The sequence below is a fragment of the Mchenga conophoros genome, linkage group LG22 (genome assembly GCF_057382185.1).
Source record: "Mchenga conophoros isolate Kocher_MC1m ecotype Shallow Benthic linkage group LG22, M_conophoros_male_GT1.1, whole genome shotgun sequence".
In the NCBI taxonomy this organism is placed as follows: Eukaryota; Metazoa; Chordata; class Actinopteri; order Cichliformes; family Cichlidae; genus Mchenga; species Mchenga conophoros.
The window spans coordinates 18,232,000-18,248,381 of NC_140546.1; the positions used below are offsets into that span (position 1 = coordinate 18,232,000).

General features: G+C 38.3%; 1 protein-coding gene across 1 annotated transcript; it reads right to left on the reverse strand.

The window, feature by feature from the left end:
• Nucleotides 1–743: 743 nt before the first annotated feature.
• laptm4b (lysosomal protein transmembrane 4 beta) lies at nucleotides 744–15,258 on the reverse strand. The gene is made up of 7 exons (XM_085261919.1): nucleotides 14,983–15,258; nucleotides 13,567–13,684; nucleotides 8,915–8,988; nucleotides 8,698–8,820; nucleotides 8,355–8,453; nucleotides 6,644–6,739; nucleotides 744–3,529 (listed from the first exon to the last, which is right to left on the reverse strand). Exons 1-7 carry the CDS (start codon nucleotides 15,073–15,075, stop codon nucleotides 3,455–3,457), a joined length of 678 nt encoding a protein of 225 aa, XP_085118045.1. The 5' UTR covers nucleotides 15,076–15,258; the 3' UTR covers nucleotides 744–3,454.
• Nucleotides 15,259–16,382: the final 1,124 nt, after the last annotated feature.

The window sequence follows — 16,382 nt, forward strand, 5'->3', positions numbered from 1 at the left end:
GCTCCTTCCATTCGGCTCCTCCCATTAAAGCCAACTTTATTCTGATTGGCTGCTCTCTGTAAACAGATGGCCACTGACATCAATCAGAGCCAAGAGGAGAGAGAAACAGTTTAAAACCCAATGCAGAGATTATTTTCAAACAGGGTGAGCTCATTATGCACAACTGTGAAAAAAGCTTCTACAAATGTATGTCTGACAGAAAATATGAAAGTAAGGAGAATCTTAAGATGTTTAATTTAATTTCAATCCCTGTCTCTCACCAACGTGGCTGAATGTACCGGTAGGTATGATGATACTCATTGTATCAGGTCACATGATAAACTGCACAGGTATTGGTCTGATGTATTATCAGAATGAAGATATTAGGTTTGAAACTAGAGATGGACTAATGTTTCTCATTCTAGGGTTTCCTGCTAGATGAGTAACAATAACGTACTAACAAGTAAGAGCCTGTTTGCTGAAGGGAAGAGCATCTTACTACAAGAGGTTAGTGAGCATAAGCTGGGTATTGGAGGATGGCATAGGGTACTATTTGACTTAGGCTGGGGACCCTGTTTAAACTATTTAGAGCCTGATATCTCTATTATTATACATTTTTGGTTGTAAAAGTGCTTTCTGTGGTGCTTTTACTTTAGGTGAAAACCAATCAACACTTCCTGGAAAAAGAAGAAATTAAGTTAAAGCATAACAGCTCCTCTATAAATAATTTCCCCCTCGAAAACAGACTCAAATTCAGCACGGACTAGATGTTTTAGCTTTTTTATTATTCAGAATTAAAGACGTGAGCTCATGCAGATCCAACAAGAAAACAGAGGAGAACAGTCTCATAGTGACTAATAAAAAAGAGCCATCAGCCATCCACTGGTCCAGACACTGTCCAAGCATTAAAGCCTGCAAAACTTAGCAGAAATTCTCCAGACTCATGAAAATGTTCACCTCTGCAACTTTGCAGACAGATCACACAACAAAGATGGAAAACACAAAAACAACCACAGATACAGCAGTTTTCAGTGAGCGCACACTGAGTTTAAAGTGCAATTTCATGTTCAGCTTTGTTGGATTTGCAGAAGCAGAGGCCATAATTCACACAAACAAGGATGAGGACAGAGGGGCTGACACATGGCTACACTGTGGACTACAGTATTAGTATCAAATAGAACAAAACTACTTCATGGTGCACATACAGCTGTGGTCAGACGTTTACACACACTCATCTTGAACATGAATGTTAGGTTAAGTTTTGGCTTTTATAATGATATATTTGAGCTGTTGTTTTTCCAGGGAAGAATGATTATACAGCTTAACTCCGTAAAGCTGTAAGGAGAATTGTAGATTTGCACAAGGCAAGGCAAGTTTATTTGTATAGCACAATTCAACAACAAGGTGATTCAAAGTGCTTTACAGAGACATTAGAAACAAGAACAAAGTTAAAATTGTCACACAGTTGGGTTGTTCCAACAGGGCAATGACCCTAAACACACATGGATAGAGCAGGACAACCTTAAGCTTATGGAATGGCCTTCCCACAGCTCTGACCCCAACCCTATTGGAAATCTATGGACTACATTTAAAAGTCGGTTCCATACCAGGAAACCAACCAATTTAAATTAATTTTCCTGCCAAGAAGAGTGGTCAAATATCCAGCCAGAATTATGCCAGAGGCTTACTGTTGTCTAACAAAAGCGTCTAGTTGAGGTACCACTTGCTAAGAGACATTTAACCAAATACTAATGCTGCATGTATACATCCGAGGCTATGAGAAAATTCAAGATAAATTGTGCATCTAGTTCTTGTATTTTTAAAGTAACTAAAGATGTATGTTGTGCAATCATTCCACCCCAGATAAAGAAGAGTTCAAAGAAATCATTAAAAGCCCAAAAGTACCAGGCCATTCTAAGTAGATGCAAACTTCTGACCACATCTGTATTTCCAAGCCTAACAAGTTGGTGAATGCACTGTTGCATAGACTGAATAATAAAATGTAATCCATGTAAACTGATTAAATACATTATATACTGTCTACTGACTGTTTTCCTAAACGGTTCTTGACAAAGGACAAGCATTTGCACTGTTTAACTAGCGTCATATAATGTATACTGATTTTGTGTTATTATGCTGAACTACTGCTTTAGAGTCCCATCCAATGTTTTCATTTCAAGAAAGTCACCAACGCAGGAAACATCTCATCGCCGCATGGGAAAACTACATGTTACGACACATACATGACCTAGGAGTTACATGATAATGTCACACGCAGGCAAGCGCACATAAAAATGTAAACACACACATAGAATCTGCATGTGCAGCAGCATGTCACAGAATATTTATAGGAAATGCCCTCAGCCCAGCTAAGTTAGCTCAACTAAAAAGATCAGCTCACACACCATGATCCATGTACAAAAAACAAACAAAGACGCAGTCGATGCTGTTGCAGCCAAAACTCGACCACAACACGAGACAGATGGGAACATTTCCACATATTTATCATTATCATTACTCACACACGTTTCTGTGTATTGGGTTTTTGAATGTGTGTCAGGTTTGTGCTAAGGTCTTCACTGGATTATCACAAACCTTTTCAATTTTGAACATACGAAGGAGGCGGCGAGGAAGGCAAAATGGAATACTGGGATTTAAATCAACGGTGCGAACGGGTTTACGCGGCCAGTTGATGGGTTATGGGTTCACATACTGTGGATACAAAAGGAAGACGAGTAATTAGCGGTCGCAAAACCTTTCTTGAAACACTTTCCCAGAAGGACGAGCAACATCAGCACGCCGGAGATATTTTATAAGAACAGGAGATCCTTTTAGTATTCGTGTGATTTCTCTCAGTTTTTACTGTGATACAAAAACATCTTACAAAATTTACATTCAACTAAGGAAATTTTTCAATTTCTGAAAAAAGTGCTTTTGTATAACTAATAATGTAAGTTTCCTTCTCGCTATTTTTGTTGCTTTGTCTCTATTCAGGTAGTTTGTTTCTAGACAAAACACTGCAAAGGAGGTTCACAGTAATGTGGGTTAACAGTTGGTGGCCAAACCGTTGCACTTTTCACGTGAAGAAAAGTGCACATTAAGTCAGGTGATCAAGGCGTGCAGGAGTCACTTCCAAGGAACAGCAGCTACCCAGAGGATTGGCTGAATTAGCGTTGGCGGTGGGGTTGTAGTCTGAAAGCTGATGTGATGCTGTCCTTGGAAGAGGACAAAGGGGACGAGAAGAGGGGGCATATGTCACAACAACCGGGAGGGTGGTGGTGGAGGAGGGGAGTAGAGTTTATGGCAATACTGGCTCAGGTCGGCCTAATTTACTCTAAAGTTGGCAGGAATCCAAGCTGGACCAGCATCTAAGACATTGTTTTTCCAACACGATGCAGCCAGCATTGGAGTCCTACTGCTGTAAGGAGATGTGGTCGGAGGATTGGGGTACATAATCCAGCAGTGAGGGTATATCTCATGCCTCCATATACTGTGGGGGAGGCTCCTTTGGTGGGATGGCAACAGCTTCCTCGTATGGTGGCAGCAGAACCTGAAGTAAGAAAACAAACGTAGCTGAGTTCCAAATAATCACTTAAAAACATGCTGGCACTCTTTGCTTTCACTTCCACTTGGCAAGTGCTTACACACAAGTTGGCAACATCCATACAAACTGTGAGCGACCACCTAAATGCTAGGTGACCCATGCAAAGAGTTTTCAGGGCAGTATAGACTTCTCTCTGAACAATAAATACAGAATGAAGCCTCACAAAACCACTCACCAGCCAGTGGGGAATACATATTTTTCCCTAGCAAGCAGTGGGCACCAGGGGATCACTGACCAGTGTCTAGAGCCTGTGTCAGTTGAGCTTTAGCAGCTGATTTCACTGAGACTGCCAGCAACATCTAGCAACCAGTTGACAAATACTCATTTTTTCCCTGGCAACTGGTGATTGTTAGGCGGTTGCTAATGGTCTCTAAGGCTGTGTGACCAGAGCCTGAAAGCGATGTGCTGGTACTGTCCAGAGCCTACATGTTGTACCCATTTACTGACAGCAGGGGGCCAAAAATGTGAACAACTGGTCCATGGGATGCTGTGTTTATGCTGTTGTTAATAGACAAAGAGCTTCATTGTAGTCAAATGAAGCTACAAACAATTAAAGCAGTTTACATTTAAAATGTACTGTAAATATTTCATATTGTACAGTTTGTAGAGGAAAGAGGAAAAACACACAAACACACACACAGGGCCCTGCTTTACAGGCTAGGCTGCACTCCTCTCTCTATCAGAGCTCCTTCTCTGTAAATGGTGTTATAAAACCAGCACTGCTGCTAATTCAGTGAAAGTGTGAGAAAAAAAAGAATACGCTCCGAGGGGATGGAACTGTGAAACAGCCAGGGATGGCCGGCAAACATATCACAGAGAGGGTTTGAAATAAAGCAGACAAGCAGACAATTATGTAACATGTCCAGGAGAAGGGGAAGGACAGAGGCATATAAAGAGAAGGGACAGAAAAAAATCCCAGAGAAAGAGAGAGAGAAACGACCCTTGTGCATTTTAATGGCATTTATATAAAAGCACTGCAGATAAACAGCTGGGTACTTGATGTTGGTGCTTGTAAAAAGCCATTTAGACACACCTCCAGCTCCATAACAGTAAAAATAGACGCAATGCTCCATTCAGCTGTGTGTGGACACAGGAAACACAGCGATAAATCCACATCATTATTAAGGCCAACGAAAGCTATTTTAACCTCTTTATGTGACACAAATATTTGTTGAACTTAAACCATTTGTTGTCACATAGCTCTCTTATTGAAATTCACAATGCTTATGCGGCAGCCTTCAGGTTTTTCAGCTTTCAAGTCTTTCTTTTAAAGAAAAATAAATATTCTGAATAAATATTTGAATTTTTTGGATTTTTTTTACATTTATTCAACTATATACACAATGATAAATTAATACATTTATATATACACAGAGAGATGTTTTGGTTTACATTAGCCAACTAGAGTGTTTCTTTTTAGATTTGTTTCTTGTATTTAATTAGATGTTTAGGTATATTCATACATTCACTGTGATTTTCACAGGATTTTCACTGATTTTATAAATAATAAATGAAGGAATCTCTGTACGTGTCTCTCTGTGTTGACCTTGACCTACTTCACATTTGCATGTGCGTTTCTGGGGACATAAAGAAGTCTAATATCAAGGCAGTGACTCTACATTTACCTGCTAAATTATTTTCTTTTTTCTTCGAATATATCTAAGAGTCAGTATAATTCTAGATTAAGTATTTGCTTGTTTTCTTAATCTTCTAATTTAATTACACTGAAATAAACACACTTGACAGTGGAGAGAGTGACTGGCACGTATCTGATAGTTGCTAAAAGGCCATATGATACACAATATGACTTCAGCCCCTGCTGGATTAGCTGCCGGGTGTGCAGTCTGTTTCACAAGGTGAAAAACGTCAGCAGCGTGCAGCAGGGCCATGGCGGCACAAGGACAAAGTGACAGATGAAGTGCTGCGTACTGAGACGACAGCGGCTGTGAGACAGATTAATGTCTTGTGTATCATCCTGGAGGATTACAAACGGACAAATGGAAACCGTGACTATGGTAAAGCCTTTCAAAAACCTTGTGAGTGATCGCTGAGGGGGAGCATGTGGAGTGGACTATACCTAACTCTAAAAAGCTAGCCAATCACACCTCAGGACAACCTACAGGGTCTACGATACAGTGTCCCATCACTGACTATATACAGCATAAACTAACATTAAAGAATTTAAGTACAATTACTAGCCACTGTATAACCTGCAATGCAACTTAAGTACATAATGTGACACATGTAGACAATTTATACATTTTAACCAGAAGGCTCTTAATCACTTTCATTTCTCAATATAATAGCGCCTCACTGGTTAAACCTTACTATATAGTAATTATGTATTTATATAAAAAGTTGGACTCTACAAGATTTTATGCTCAACACATACCAGCTTCATCTTTGAAAAAGGCAAATTTATCCAACAAAAATGACTACTGCCGTATTTAAAGAAACATTTTTAACGTTCACTTTGGTGCTACTGTAAGTTGGCTTCATGTACAGCCAGCAAAACCATTTTAAGAGACAATAAGTTCACTTATGAATGGATCACTTTGCTTTCTGCATTCTTTTTAATAGATAATTTAACTGAAATAACACAGACACTGAAGAAAACATCTAAATCTGAGGTTAAACAGTTACACTTTAAAATCTATGACCAGTAACCAATCTATAAACATTATTTTGTCCATATTATTATTTTGTTTATGTATTTAAATCAAAGCGACTTAGAGTTCTTTGATTTTTTTCATTCTGAATTTATGAAAAACTTCTAAAATGCTCTTCTGTGAAGAGTTTGTATTTTTATTGCAGCTAAATAATCCCTGATTATTGTCGAGACTAGAATTTGATATATTTTAGTGAAGTTAATGTGTCATACAACGAGATGAAAATGACTTTTCTAAGTGTACATTTTTGCTAATATAATTAACAGAGAGCTTTCAAACCAAAGTGTAAAAATCAATGCTGTGCAAATGCAATAAAATGAAGTTCTGACAGCAGAAGGACTGTTAGTGTGTCCTTGAGGTGAGACGCTGGTGGGTGGCTAAGCGGACTCACCGTGGTGTCGTTTGTGGTGACATAAACCAGGACCTCCGTGGTGCCCCTGCCGCTCACATATCTGTAGCAGTTCCACACACAGCCGATCAGGTAGGCCTGTCACAGGAGGTGAGAGCAAACACACAATGACCTTTAGAAACACTCTTCATCATTACAGATGCTGCTTGCTGTGATCTCATCCATTTATCAACATTAGGCATGACGATGGCAGAGATGCATCATATTGCTGTTACAGACTGGTGACACATGGTGATTCAATTCAGCTGTTAAAAATTAAGACAGTTTTATGTTTGGACATTTTCCTGGATGTGCCTCTAACATTTGACCAAAAGCTTCTCTGAGCCTTTGCCTGCACTGAGGTTTGTTCAGCTTGGCAAAGGAAAAGGAGTTCCATTGTGTATGTGTGTGTGTGTGTGTATGTATGTGAGCAGCCTGCTGAGTCCTCTGCCAGCAGTAAGAGCAACTAACAAGAAAGCCAAGCAGAGCATAGCCAATTACTTTAGCATCTTCTGAGCTGACCTCCTCAAAGAAAGCAGCAATCTACATATATTTAAAATGCTGACAGCACAGCTAGCTCTACTCCTCGAGGATGTTTATTGGGTTTTTGTTTATCATTTTTTCTCTGCTCACTATTCAATATTTTTTTGTTTGTTTATGAGGAAAATAATGAGTAGTTGCACAGTGGCCTGGCAAAATCTGCAGTTAACTATCTTGTCCTTTTACTTTGTATGCCTCTTCTCTCTCTCTCTCTTTAGTCACAGAAACATTCATCCATTCACATTTCCTCTGCTGCTTCATCTTCAGCTCCTTTCTCCCTCCAGCTTTTCCTCTTCCTGCCTGTGACATTTATGCCAAATGCAGTCAAGTGGAGGATGTTGGCTTTAGCAGGGACTTTAGCAGGTGTTTGCTATGTTCTGACAGCTGAATGTGTCCTTGAGGACTCACATCTGGCGTCTTTCCAGCAGACTCACATATGATCTACATAGAAGGCAGCAGCTCATACATACTGCACATTCAACCCATTAATATAAATGAGCTTCAATCCATTTTTCTTGGCAAACGGCACAGATCTATAAGCTCTTTTTAAAGCAGACTTTTTCAGGGAATAAGCAGCCAGGCTATCCCACACACTGAAAGCTCAAGATTCTAAGACATGACATTTATAACTCTTTTGCCTGCGAGTCCACTAGTGTGTCTTCCAGTGGCTGCTTCCTGTCATAAAATTCCAGCTCCGGCTTTGGATATCTGCCGAGAACACTTCTAATCTCAGCTTAGAAGGGAAACAACTTGATTTGATTGTACAGATGACTGCAACTTCATGCCCCATCTCGTCCAAGAGCCCCAGAGCATCGCTCCGCCTGGAAAATCATCCAAGCATTAAAGGAGAATTTGTTTGATGGGAGTTGGTTTCCTGCTGTCCCTGACCCGCTGCTCTCTGACTGTGTGATGAGCTCAAGAGGAGCATTTACAATAGCACATTCATTAAACATGCCATATGGTTGATTCAGCTATGAGATGAGCACAGTGTGAGACTTAATTGCCTTAATTACACTACAATGTGAGGAACAAATGATAAAAAAAAAAAAAAAAAAAAGGATGTTTCCAGAGTGAACAAATACTCAGTGAGTGTTCTGGAGTATTTGTTTTCTGTGTATTTGTACAGTTTTATACGAGATACAAAAGCAAGCTATGCTAGAATATTTATCCTTACCTTGAAGGACAGGATGCAGCCGATGAAGAGGAGGACTGCAAAGACTAGGCACATGTTGTTGGTGGACATGATATCCTCTTTGTATGGAAATGTCCCCGGCTAGAAGGGAAAGTGAGACAGGAGAAGATGAAATAAGTCAAATGTAAAAAGCAAAGAGAAATGTTGGACCTAAAACACACAACTGGCCCTTCAAAACATAAATAAAGAAATATAAAATAAAATAAAAAAATCTCAGTTACTCAGTATATTAGCACCTAAGCTAATAACTAAGCATCTTAAATTCCCATTAAGATGAAGACAGCTGTTGAGGTGGATATTTTAGTTGGAATGAAACAGTCCTCACCAGCTGCTGGAGATAGTCCTGCACCGTGTTGGGGTAAACCACCACACTAATGGCTACCAGTGTATTAAGGGCAAAGTCAAATATTTGGTAGCAGAAGAATGGAATGATCCAAGCAGCGTGTTGCTATAGAGGAGAGATTCAGATCAGATAAAAACACTCGGTTAGTTTTCCCAAGTTCAGATTTGTGCTTGAATGTCATTTGCTTTTGTTCGCTCACCTTGTAAGCACCGTATGTCGCCATGCCACATATAAGAATCATGAGTAGGGATATTGCAGTGGCTATGCAGATATCTGAGGAAAGATAAACATACAAAGCAATGGCATGAGAACATGTCACCTTTAATGCTTTCTCTGAAAGACATTGACATTGTACTCATTGGTGATCAGATCAGTGACTGATCTACTTTACAATTAAGCTCTGATGGTATAATGGTTAGAAAATATATGAAAATTTTCTGTTTGAACTATACACACTGTGTTGAAAGGGGCAGATTAGCTTTGTTTGATTTTTGTAGGACTAGATTAGACCAGCTAATCAGAGTTCGTTTTTATCTGTAGGAGTTTTTGATGACTTGTTTTGCTCCCACAATAAATCCTGCAATTAATAGGCAACGTTAATTACCCTGTGGCCTCATTAAAGTAAACTATCCACACTGCAATCCTTTAAAATTGACCATAGAAAACAGTGACAGGTAAAAAAGTCATATTTATACATTTATAAATTATAAATGAATATCTGGCATCACACCAAAATTTAGCTGGGAGACTTAAAAAAAAATTTAAAAACATCGCTGCATTTAATATTAATTTGGGTTGCTAGGAATAAATTCAATTGTGAGTAATATTACAGGTTAAAAAGAAATATTTATGTGTTAACACTCTTATAGACTCCTACACCTTTTCCAGGTTGTTTCCGTGAAATCCATTTGGGGTGAAGGCTTTTCTGCTGAGGTGTGCTGGAATTTTTTAGATTAACATATATTCATGTCATGAAATGTTGTCACGGTAAATGTTTTACAAAAGAAAATATTTCTGATATCCAATAATACAGATCAATGTTAATTATCAGTCTTCCGGTGCACTATCAACGTAGCCAGACTCCTGTTCACTTTTCCTGCTACCTGAAGCCAACTCAACAAACAAGAGAACAAGTACACCTTTCAATACCAAGCATGACTCCAAACACCACAGATCACACAACACGATCAACATGTGGGTATCATTATGCAAGAGTTGTCCTTCTCACGTTCACATTACAGCTGTGAGAATCCCGATGCAACACTAGTCGCTATCAGTGTAGCTCTCAACAAACATCGCTAACATGTGGCCGAACCAGGATATCTGTGTGTATGTGATGGTGTGTAAGAAGGATCCCAGATCACTACTGGGAGACGCTATACTGACTAATAAGTGCTTGTACTGACAGTGAACTATATTAGTTATTATTCCATAACTTCACAAGCTTCACCCTGGTAACACCCAGGAACAGAAGACATGCTTTTAAGCAACACAGACACAGAGGTTCTTACATACTGCATATAAACAATAAACAATACACGCATACATAAACAGACTACCACTCTAACCAGTGCCACATAAGCTTTGTGAGAGGAGACTCTGTCAAGATGACCGTTTTAATCCGAAAGAGAATTAGAGCAGTCATTTTTAATCAGAGTAGCCGCTGACAGTATCTGTGGTGCTCCAGAGGCGACTGTGATGATGATAGCTGCTGGAGGGGAAGCACTGAAAATACACATGCACGCTGATTTGTTCTCTACGGTGCCCAGCTTACTCAGCTATGTCTGTGCTGAGAGCAGCGTTCTCAGAAACGAAGTGGTTGGCAGAAAGGACAGATGATGCTACAGCTGCAGAAACACGTGAAGTTGCATGGACATGACAGTTGATTTTTAACGAACACCAGCATACATTCATATACTACTGTTAATGAGCTACGAAACTGATGCTGCTGATACATCTTCAGCATCGACTGATCATAATCATTCTTGGCTTCAACTTTGCAGAAATAAATGTTTAATTATATGCGTAAAACTACCGAAAAATGACTTGCTTCTAGCGCTGCCATCTAGCTTCTCAGGTAACATTTTCAGTTGAATCTCTCATGGAAGGAGAGGAATTGAGTAAAGTAAACACCACACGGGTTTTCCTTTCTATTCCTTTATAGCAGAGGTGGGACCAAGTCATTGTTTTGCAAGTCTCAAGTAAGTCTCAAGTCTTTATCCTCAAGTCTCAAGTCAAGTCTCAAGTAATGTCAGGCAAGTCAGAGTCGAGTCTCAAGTCACTGGTGTAAAAGTCCGAGTCAAGTCACAAGTCTGAAACTTTGAATTTCAAGTCCTTTCGAGTCTTTAAAAAAAAAAACGAAAAAAAGCATGTTGCAGTTATATGCTAAATGTAAATATTAGACCATGTAATTTTAAAATCTGTGTTTTTCTCAACACATGACAAAATAGTGAACTTAGAAAATATACACAAATTGTGAAATTGCACCTCTTTAAAATGCAGCTCAATTAAACTTAGCTCCAAGAATAATTTTCACCGACAGTTCTGAGATAAGCTGCATGTTATTCTTGGATGCGGTTGTAGGACCGGCTTTAAAATCGCATGACAAAAATATCATACACATTAAAAAAAACTGTATCACCAACGTAGCCTGGAAAACATTTGCTAGTTAGATGAAGTCAGCTATCTCATCGTAGCATATTTATACGCATATTTATAATCATACGGTTCTTGGAGTGAGTGCATACACTCATGAAGTTTAGTAACTTCAGGTCACTGCAACAAGCCCAGGTACAGTTTACCGACGGATGGGTGCAGGACCTTGAAATGCACCGTGTAGAACGAAAGACCATCGTACGTATCATAAGTTTACCAGTCTCACAAATCGTCGTCATAAATACACATTCGTTAACCGTTTATTAATAGGACCTTTGAGCTCAACGGTAATTAATTAGTAGTGGAAATAATTTCTGGTAGCATCACAGAAATGTAGCAGTGACAATAATACTGTATGCTGTAATCGTACTGGACAATTAGTGATACAAAACAACTGTTTTATCCTGTGAATAAACGTATATGTTTTTGTCAATGTACCATAATAACAGAGGCGAAACGCAATATTCTGTCAGGACAATTCACTATTTATGCACAATAAACAAAGGAGCATAGCGCGACAATTTCTGTTCAGCGCCAGACTTGCTTGTAACCTATATCACCAATTATGTTAAGAAAAATGACGCATTAACTACAACAGCAGACTGACCTTTGTGGAAATGCTTGGAGCAGACTAACCTGTGAGCTGGAGTGTTCTGGGACGTTATATTTGATCTTTGAATGGCTGCAATCCAGGCCACCCATCCTCTTTGTTACTTCGGAAACATGGCTCGAACAATTTCTCTTCAACGACGTAATCCGATAACAACCGATCTCTTTACCCGTCGGCTTCCCGTGGCTGTCATGCGACCGGCTATTGCAGTTAATAATACAACGGCTTCTTGTGTTTCTTTTTATCGCTGTATAACTGATTTTAATTGAAAGCCTGCGTGCGCTAGTACCGCTTGCCACGAGTTCCCAGAATCCTTTGCGGTTCTACCCGTGAATGACGTCACATTTTCAATCTCTATATAATATGCATGTTAAATTTTGTATTTGGGGTAAAATATCAAGTCTTTTCAAGTAAACCGGTTCAAGTCCAATTCAAGTCCCAAGTCATTGGTGTAAAAGTCCAAGTCAAGTCACAAGTCTTAGAACATTTTTTCAAGTCAAGTCTAAAGTCATAAAATTAATGACCAACCATCTTTTACTTGGTCAGAAATCACAGGAAATTCCTACAGACACAAAATATGAAATTCTGGGTCAATGTCAATACTGATATAGTCTATCCTTGTTGTTTTTAAGCACAAATATACAGCACTTTTTATACGTCTTTGTAAAAAATTATCCTTCTCAGCTGCATATTTCTTTGAACCTGAGTATGCTATTTTTAATAAATGTATAGCATTCATTTTTTCTTATGTTGTAAATTTGCTCTGTACAGTCTTCTTCTTTTTTAATGCTATATTCTTCACTTTTGTATGGCTCTGCATGCTCCATCTGTCTGTTACTTTGCTGCTGGAATATGTGAATTTCCCCATTGAGGGACAAAAAAGGATATTTCTATTCTATCTTGTTCTTATTTTTCAACAGGAGCAAATACAGACAATTTCAAAGTCTTTCAGCTCTTCATCACACTGTTTTCCAAAATTTAGTCAACGCAAAATTTACACAACAAATAAACATCTGTGCCTGCTTTTTTATTTGCTGATACATCACATTAGTTTGGCTATTTCCAGTCTGTTAAATAATGAGAGACAGACACATTAGCTTTTCTACACATAAACCAATACATGCATAATCACTCTCTACAGGCTCATTCTGAATGAGAAAAAGTAAAAATCCACACAAGCGTTTTTGGTTCTACCCTTTCTGGATATGGCTGACAGCAAGAAATCCAATCAGTGAAATCCAATCTCTGAAGCACAAGAACAGGCCCTAACATTCACTTCTAATATTCAGTGGTACATCTAGAACAACCAGAAATGTTTGATTTAAAGTTGCAACCAACTTTTTTTTTTTTTTAAATCTCCTATATATCCACTAATAAATTAATCAATCAGTTCCCTTGTGGATAAAATATCAGAAAATTGTCTTGTTTTATATAATCAACAGCCCCAAACACAAAGCCAATCACTTCACAACAGTAAATCCTTAAACTGGAAGAGCGAAAACAAGGCATGGGTTGACTTTCTACAGTCTGAATGCTTCGTTGAGGACATTTATCTTTTAATAACGGGAGGATTAGCTGCAACTTACTCGCATCGTCCATGACGTCGATGTCAGTTCCCAGCTCGGAGCTGGTAAGGTGGTAGCGGTACTGAACTGGGTCATTAAGAGCTGACAGCAGGATAAGTAAGACCACCGCATTGATGAGCTGTGAGGACAGGAGAATCAATATTACAGTTGAACAAAAACGTGCAGTTAGTAATAGAACTCAGATAATGTAACAGCTGATTAGTAATGATAAGTTAAGATGCACTGAGCGAGTCAGGCAACTATAAAATAACTCTTGTTTTCCTCTTACACCTTCTTGTATTATTTATTAATGCAACTTGCACTACTCTCTTGCACAATATCAGTTTTTAAAATATCTTTTCTTTAATTTAACCTCATTTTTTATTTTGTAATCACCTTTGTATATATAAAAATATTTGCACTACCTCTACCTCACACTATAAAGTCCTCCCTACGGATCTATGGGACTTATTTATTGTTTATTTATTGTAGACTGTACTATTGATTATTCTTTATCCTGCTCCTGTAACACAATAATTTCCCTTTTTGGATCAATTAAATATCTATTTATCTGTCCTGAATGAGGTATCATTTAGAGGTAGGACAAGGTGCAGATATATTTAGGAGACAGGTGTTCAAAAAGATTGGTGACCAGTTTGACAATTGCCAGACAATAGAAAACAAGGCAATATATCTAAACTGCTTTCTCCCCTCTTTCCTCATAATCATCACTGATTGTTAGAGCTCTAATGTTATGGGTAATTTAAGGAAAGTGGTATTGATGTACTGCTGAGCAGCTTCAATACAACATACTGGAATTCAATACAACAGAAAACCATAGGACTGGGAGAACAAGCTCATCGGTCTTATGTCACCACTTTAACCTCATGTGAACACATCTCATGGAGGTTTTTGTTGCTTTTTATGGCCTTGTTGATCGGTAGTAGCTCAAAATAAGGGAGGCTTATGAAGATCGGGGATTTCACCAGTCTTACCGAACTATGTTTACGACTTTAAGTTATCCTTTCGGGTGGGAAATATCGGAGACAAACTATATTTAACTGGGTAAACATGTGTAGAGATGGAAAAGGAGGCATCAACAGCCTAAAACTGTAAGCTTAGGATTATTTTAGGAGGAAACACAAAAATAAAAAAGAAACGAATTTGTTAGACACTTTGTTTATATGCTTATATAGCCAAAAAACAACAAAAAAAACCCCCAACAGATGCTAAAGGTTATTTTGCTAACATTTTTTAATTATTTCATACGCTGGCACCCTGTTTTTAACATAAGTGAAAAACATGGAAAACAGATGGAGTTAGCTGTCTAATTAACATGACTCGATATTTATTAAATATTTTTAGAATTTGTCCCACATATTCAGCCATATTCATTCACGTCTGGGACCTGACGTGAGATGAAAAAAAAGGACTTACCATATACCATATTCCCAAAATAATGGTGCCTGTTCGTACATGGCAGCAGAGGCAGCAGCTCGTCGAGTACCACCGGTCCCACGGCGAAATCATCTTTTTGTCCACACACTGAATTTCAGGTTATTTCATGAATGCCGTCGAAAACAACTGACTAGTCAAGGCTACGATAACCGAAAAAAGGTGGGAAAGATAACGTCTTCGTTGCTAGGACCGCCGCCACATCCAGCGTCTGTTTGAGGAGATGTTTCAGCAAGTGGGAAACACAGAAACAGAGAGCCGTTAATCTGGCTCACCCGGAGTCACGTGACCACGGGAGGATTTTTTTTTTTTTTGGCCGGGATGCAAACGCTTCATAATCACGAAATGTTTCAGCAGCTCTTTGTTTGTCCAGTTTTATCTTCCACGACACATATAGCTTAATTTTATTTCCTTTGTTAAAACAACCAAAACGTTAAGTAATAGAAAAAAAGTAGAAAAAGCTCAGCATTAAAAATAAGAACAAAACAATTCAACAGTTCAACGACCTTAAAAGTCAATATTTAGAACAGCCACCTATATTCTTCAACACAGCCATGAACTCTCTTAGGTAAACCTTCTTTTCATGTCTTTAAGTAGTCTTTAGTAATAGTTCTCCAGGCTTCCTGAAGGCCTTTTAAAGCTCTTCTACCTTTTCTTACCTTTTGTTACCTTTTTTTGTCCCACACTGCTTCAATAATGTTGAGCTTTGGGAAGGCCAATCCATGACTGATTTAAATCAGATATTTCAAATATGGATTCACCACAGGATCTGTGATTGCAGATTTTTTTTTTTTTTGGCATACCTCAGCCATTTGTCCCCGTTTCCCTTCACTATTAAATGTCAAACTGAGTTGTTTTTTTATTGATGATAAATGATGTTTTTTACGACAGACTGCTAGTATTACAGTAATACTGCTAGTAAAAGAGTACAATCAACAGATACAATTCAAATTTATTTCTTTGGTAAGATGTTATGTGTAGACAGCTCAGGTTCATCCCTTGAGTTATGCGCCGTTTTGTGTTTAAATGATTCATAGGTCAGTGTTAAGTAAATTAACAAACAAAGAACATTCCTCTGAACATGGTCAGGTACAAGGAATGGACTTAAAGAGAAAATGCACCCAATGTCCAAATAAAAACTTTGAAAAACCATCAGAAAGCCTATTGCTCACGACCATTTTAAAAAAAAAGTAAAAAAAAAAAAAAAGTGTGGCTATGCCAAAAACATTACTGATTCATCACTGATTTGTTTGGTTTTTTTTGTTTTTTTTTTATATTTTTTCATTATTTCAGGTTTCAATATATAAATTTCTAACTAAATCTGTTTAATCAAAAAAGCATTGTGTTCAGAAAAAGGAACAACAGGTCAAGAGAGACCGTCA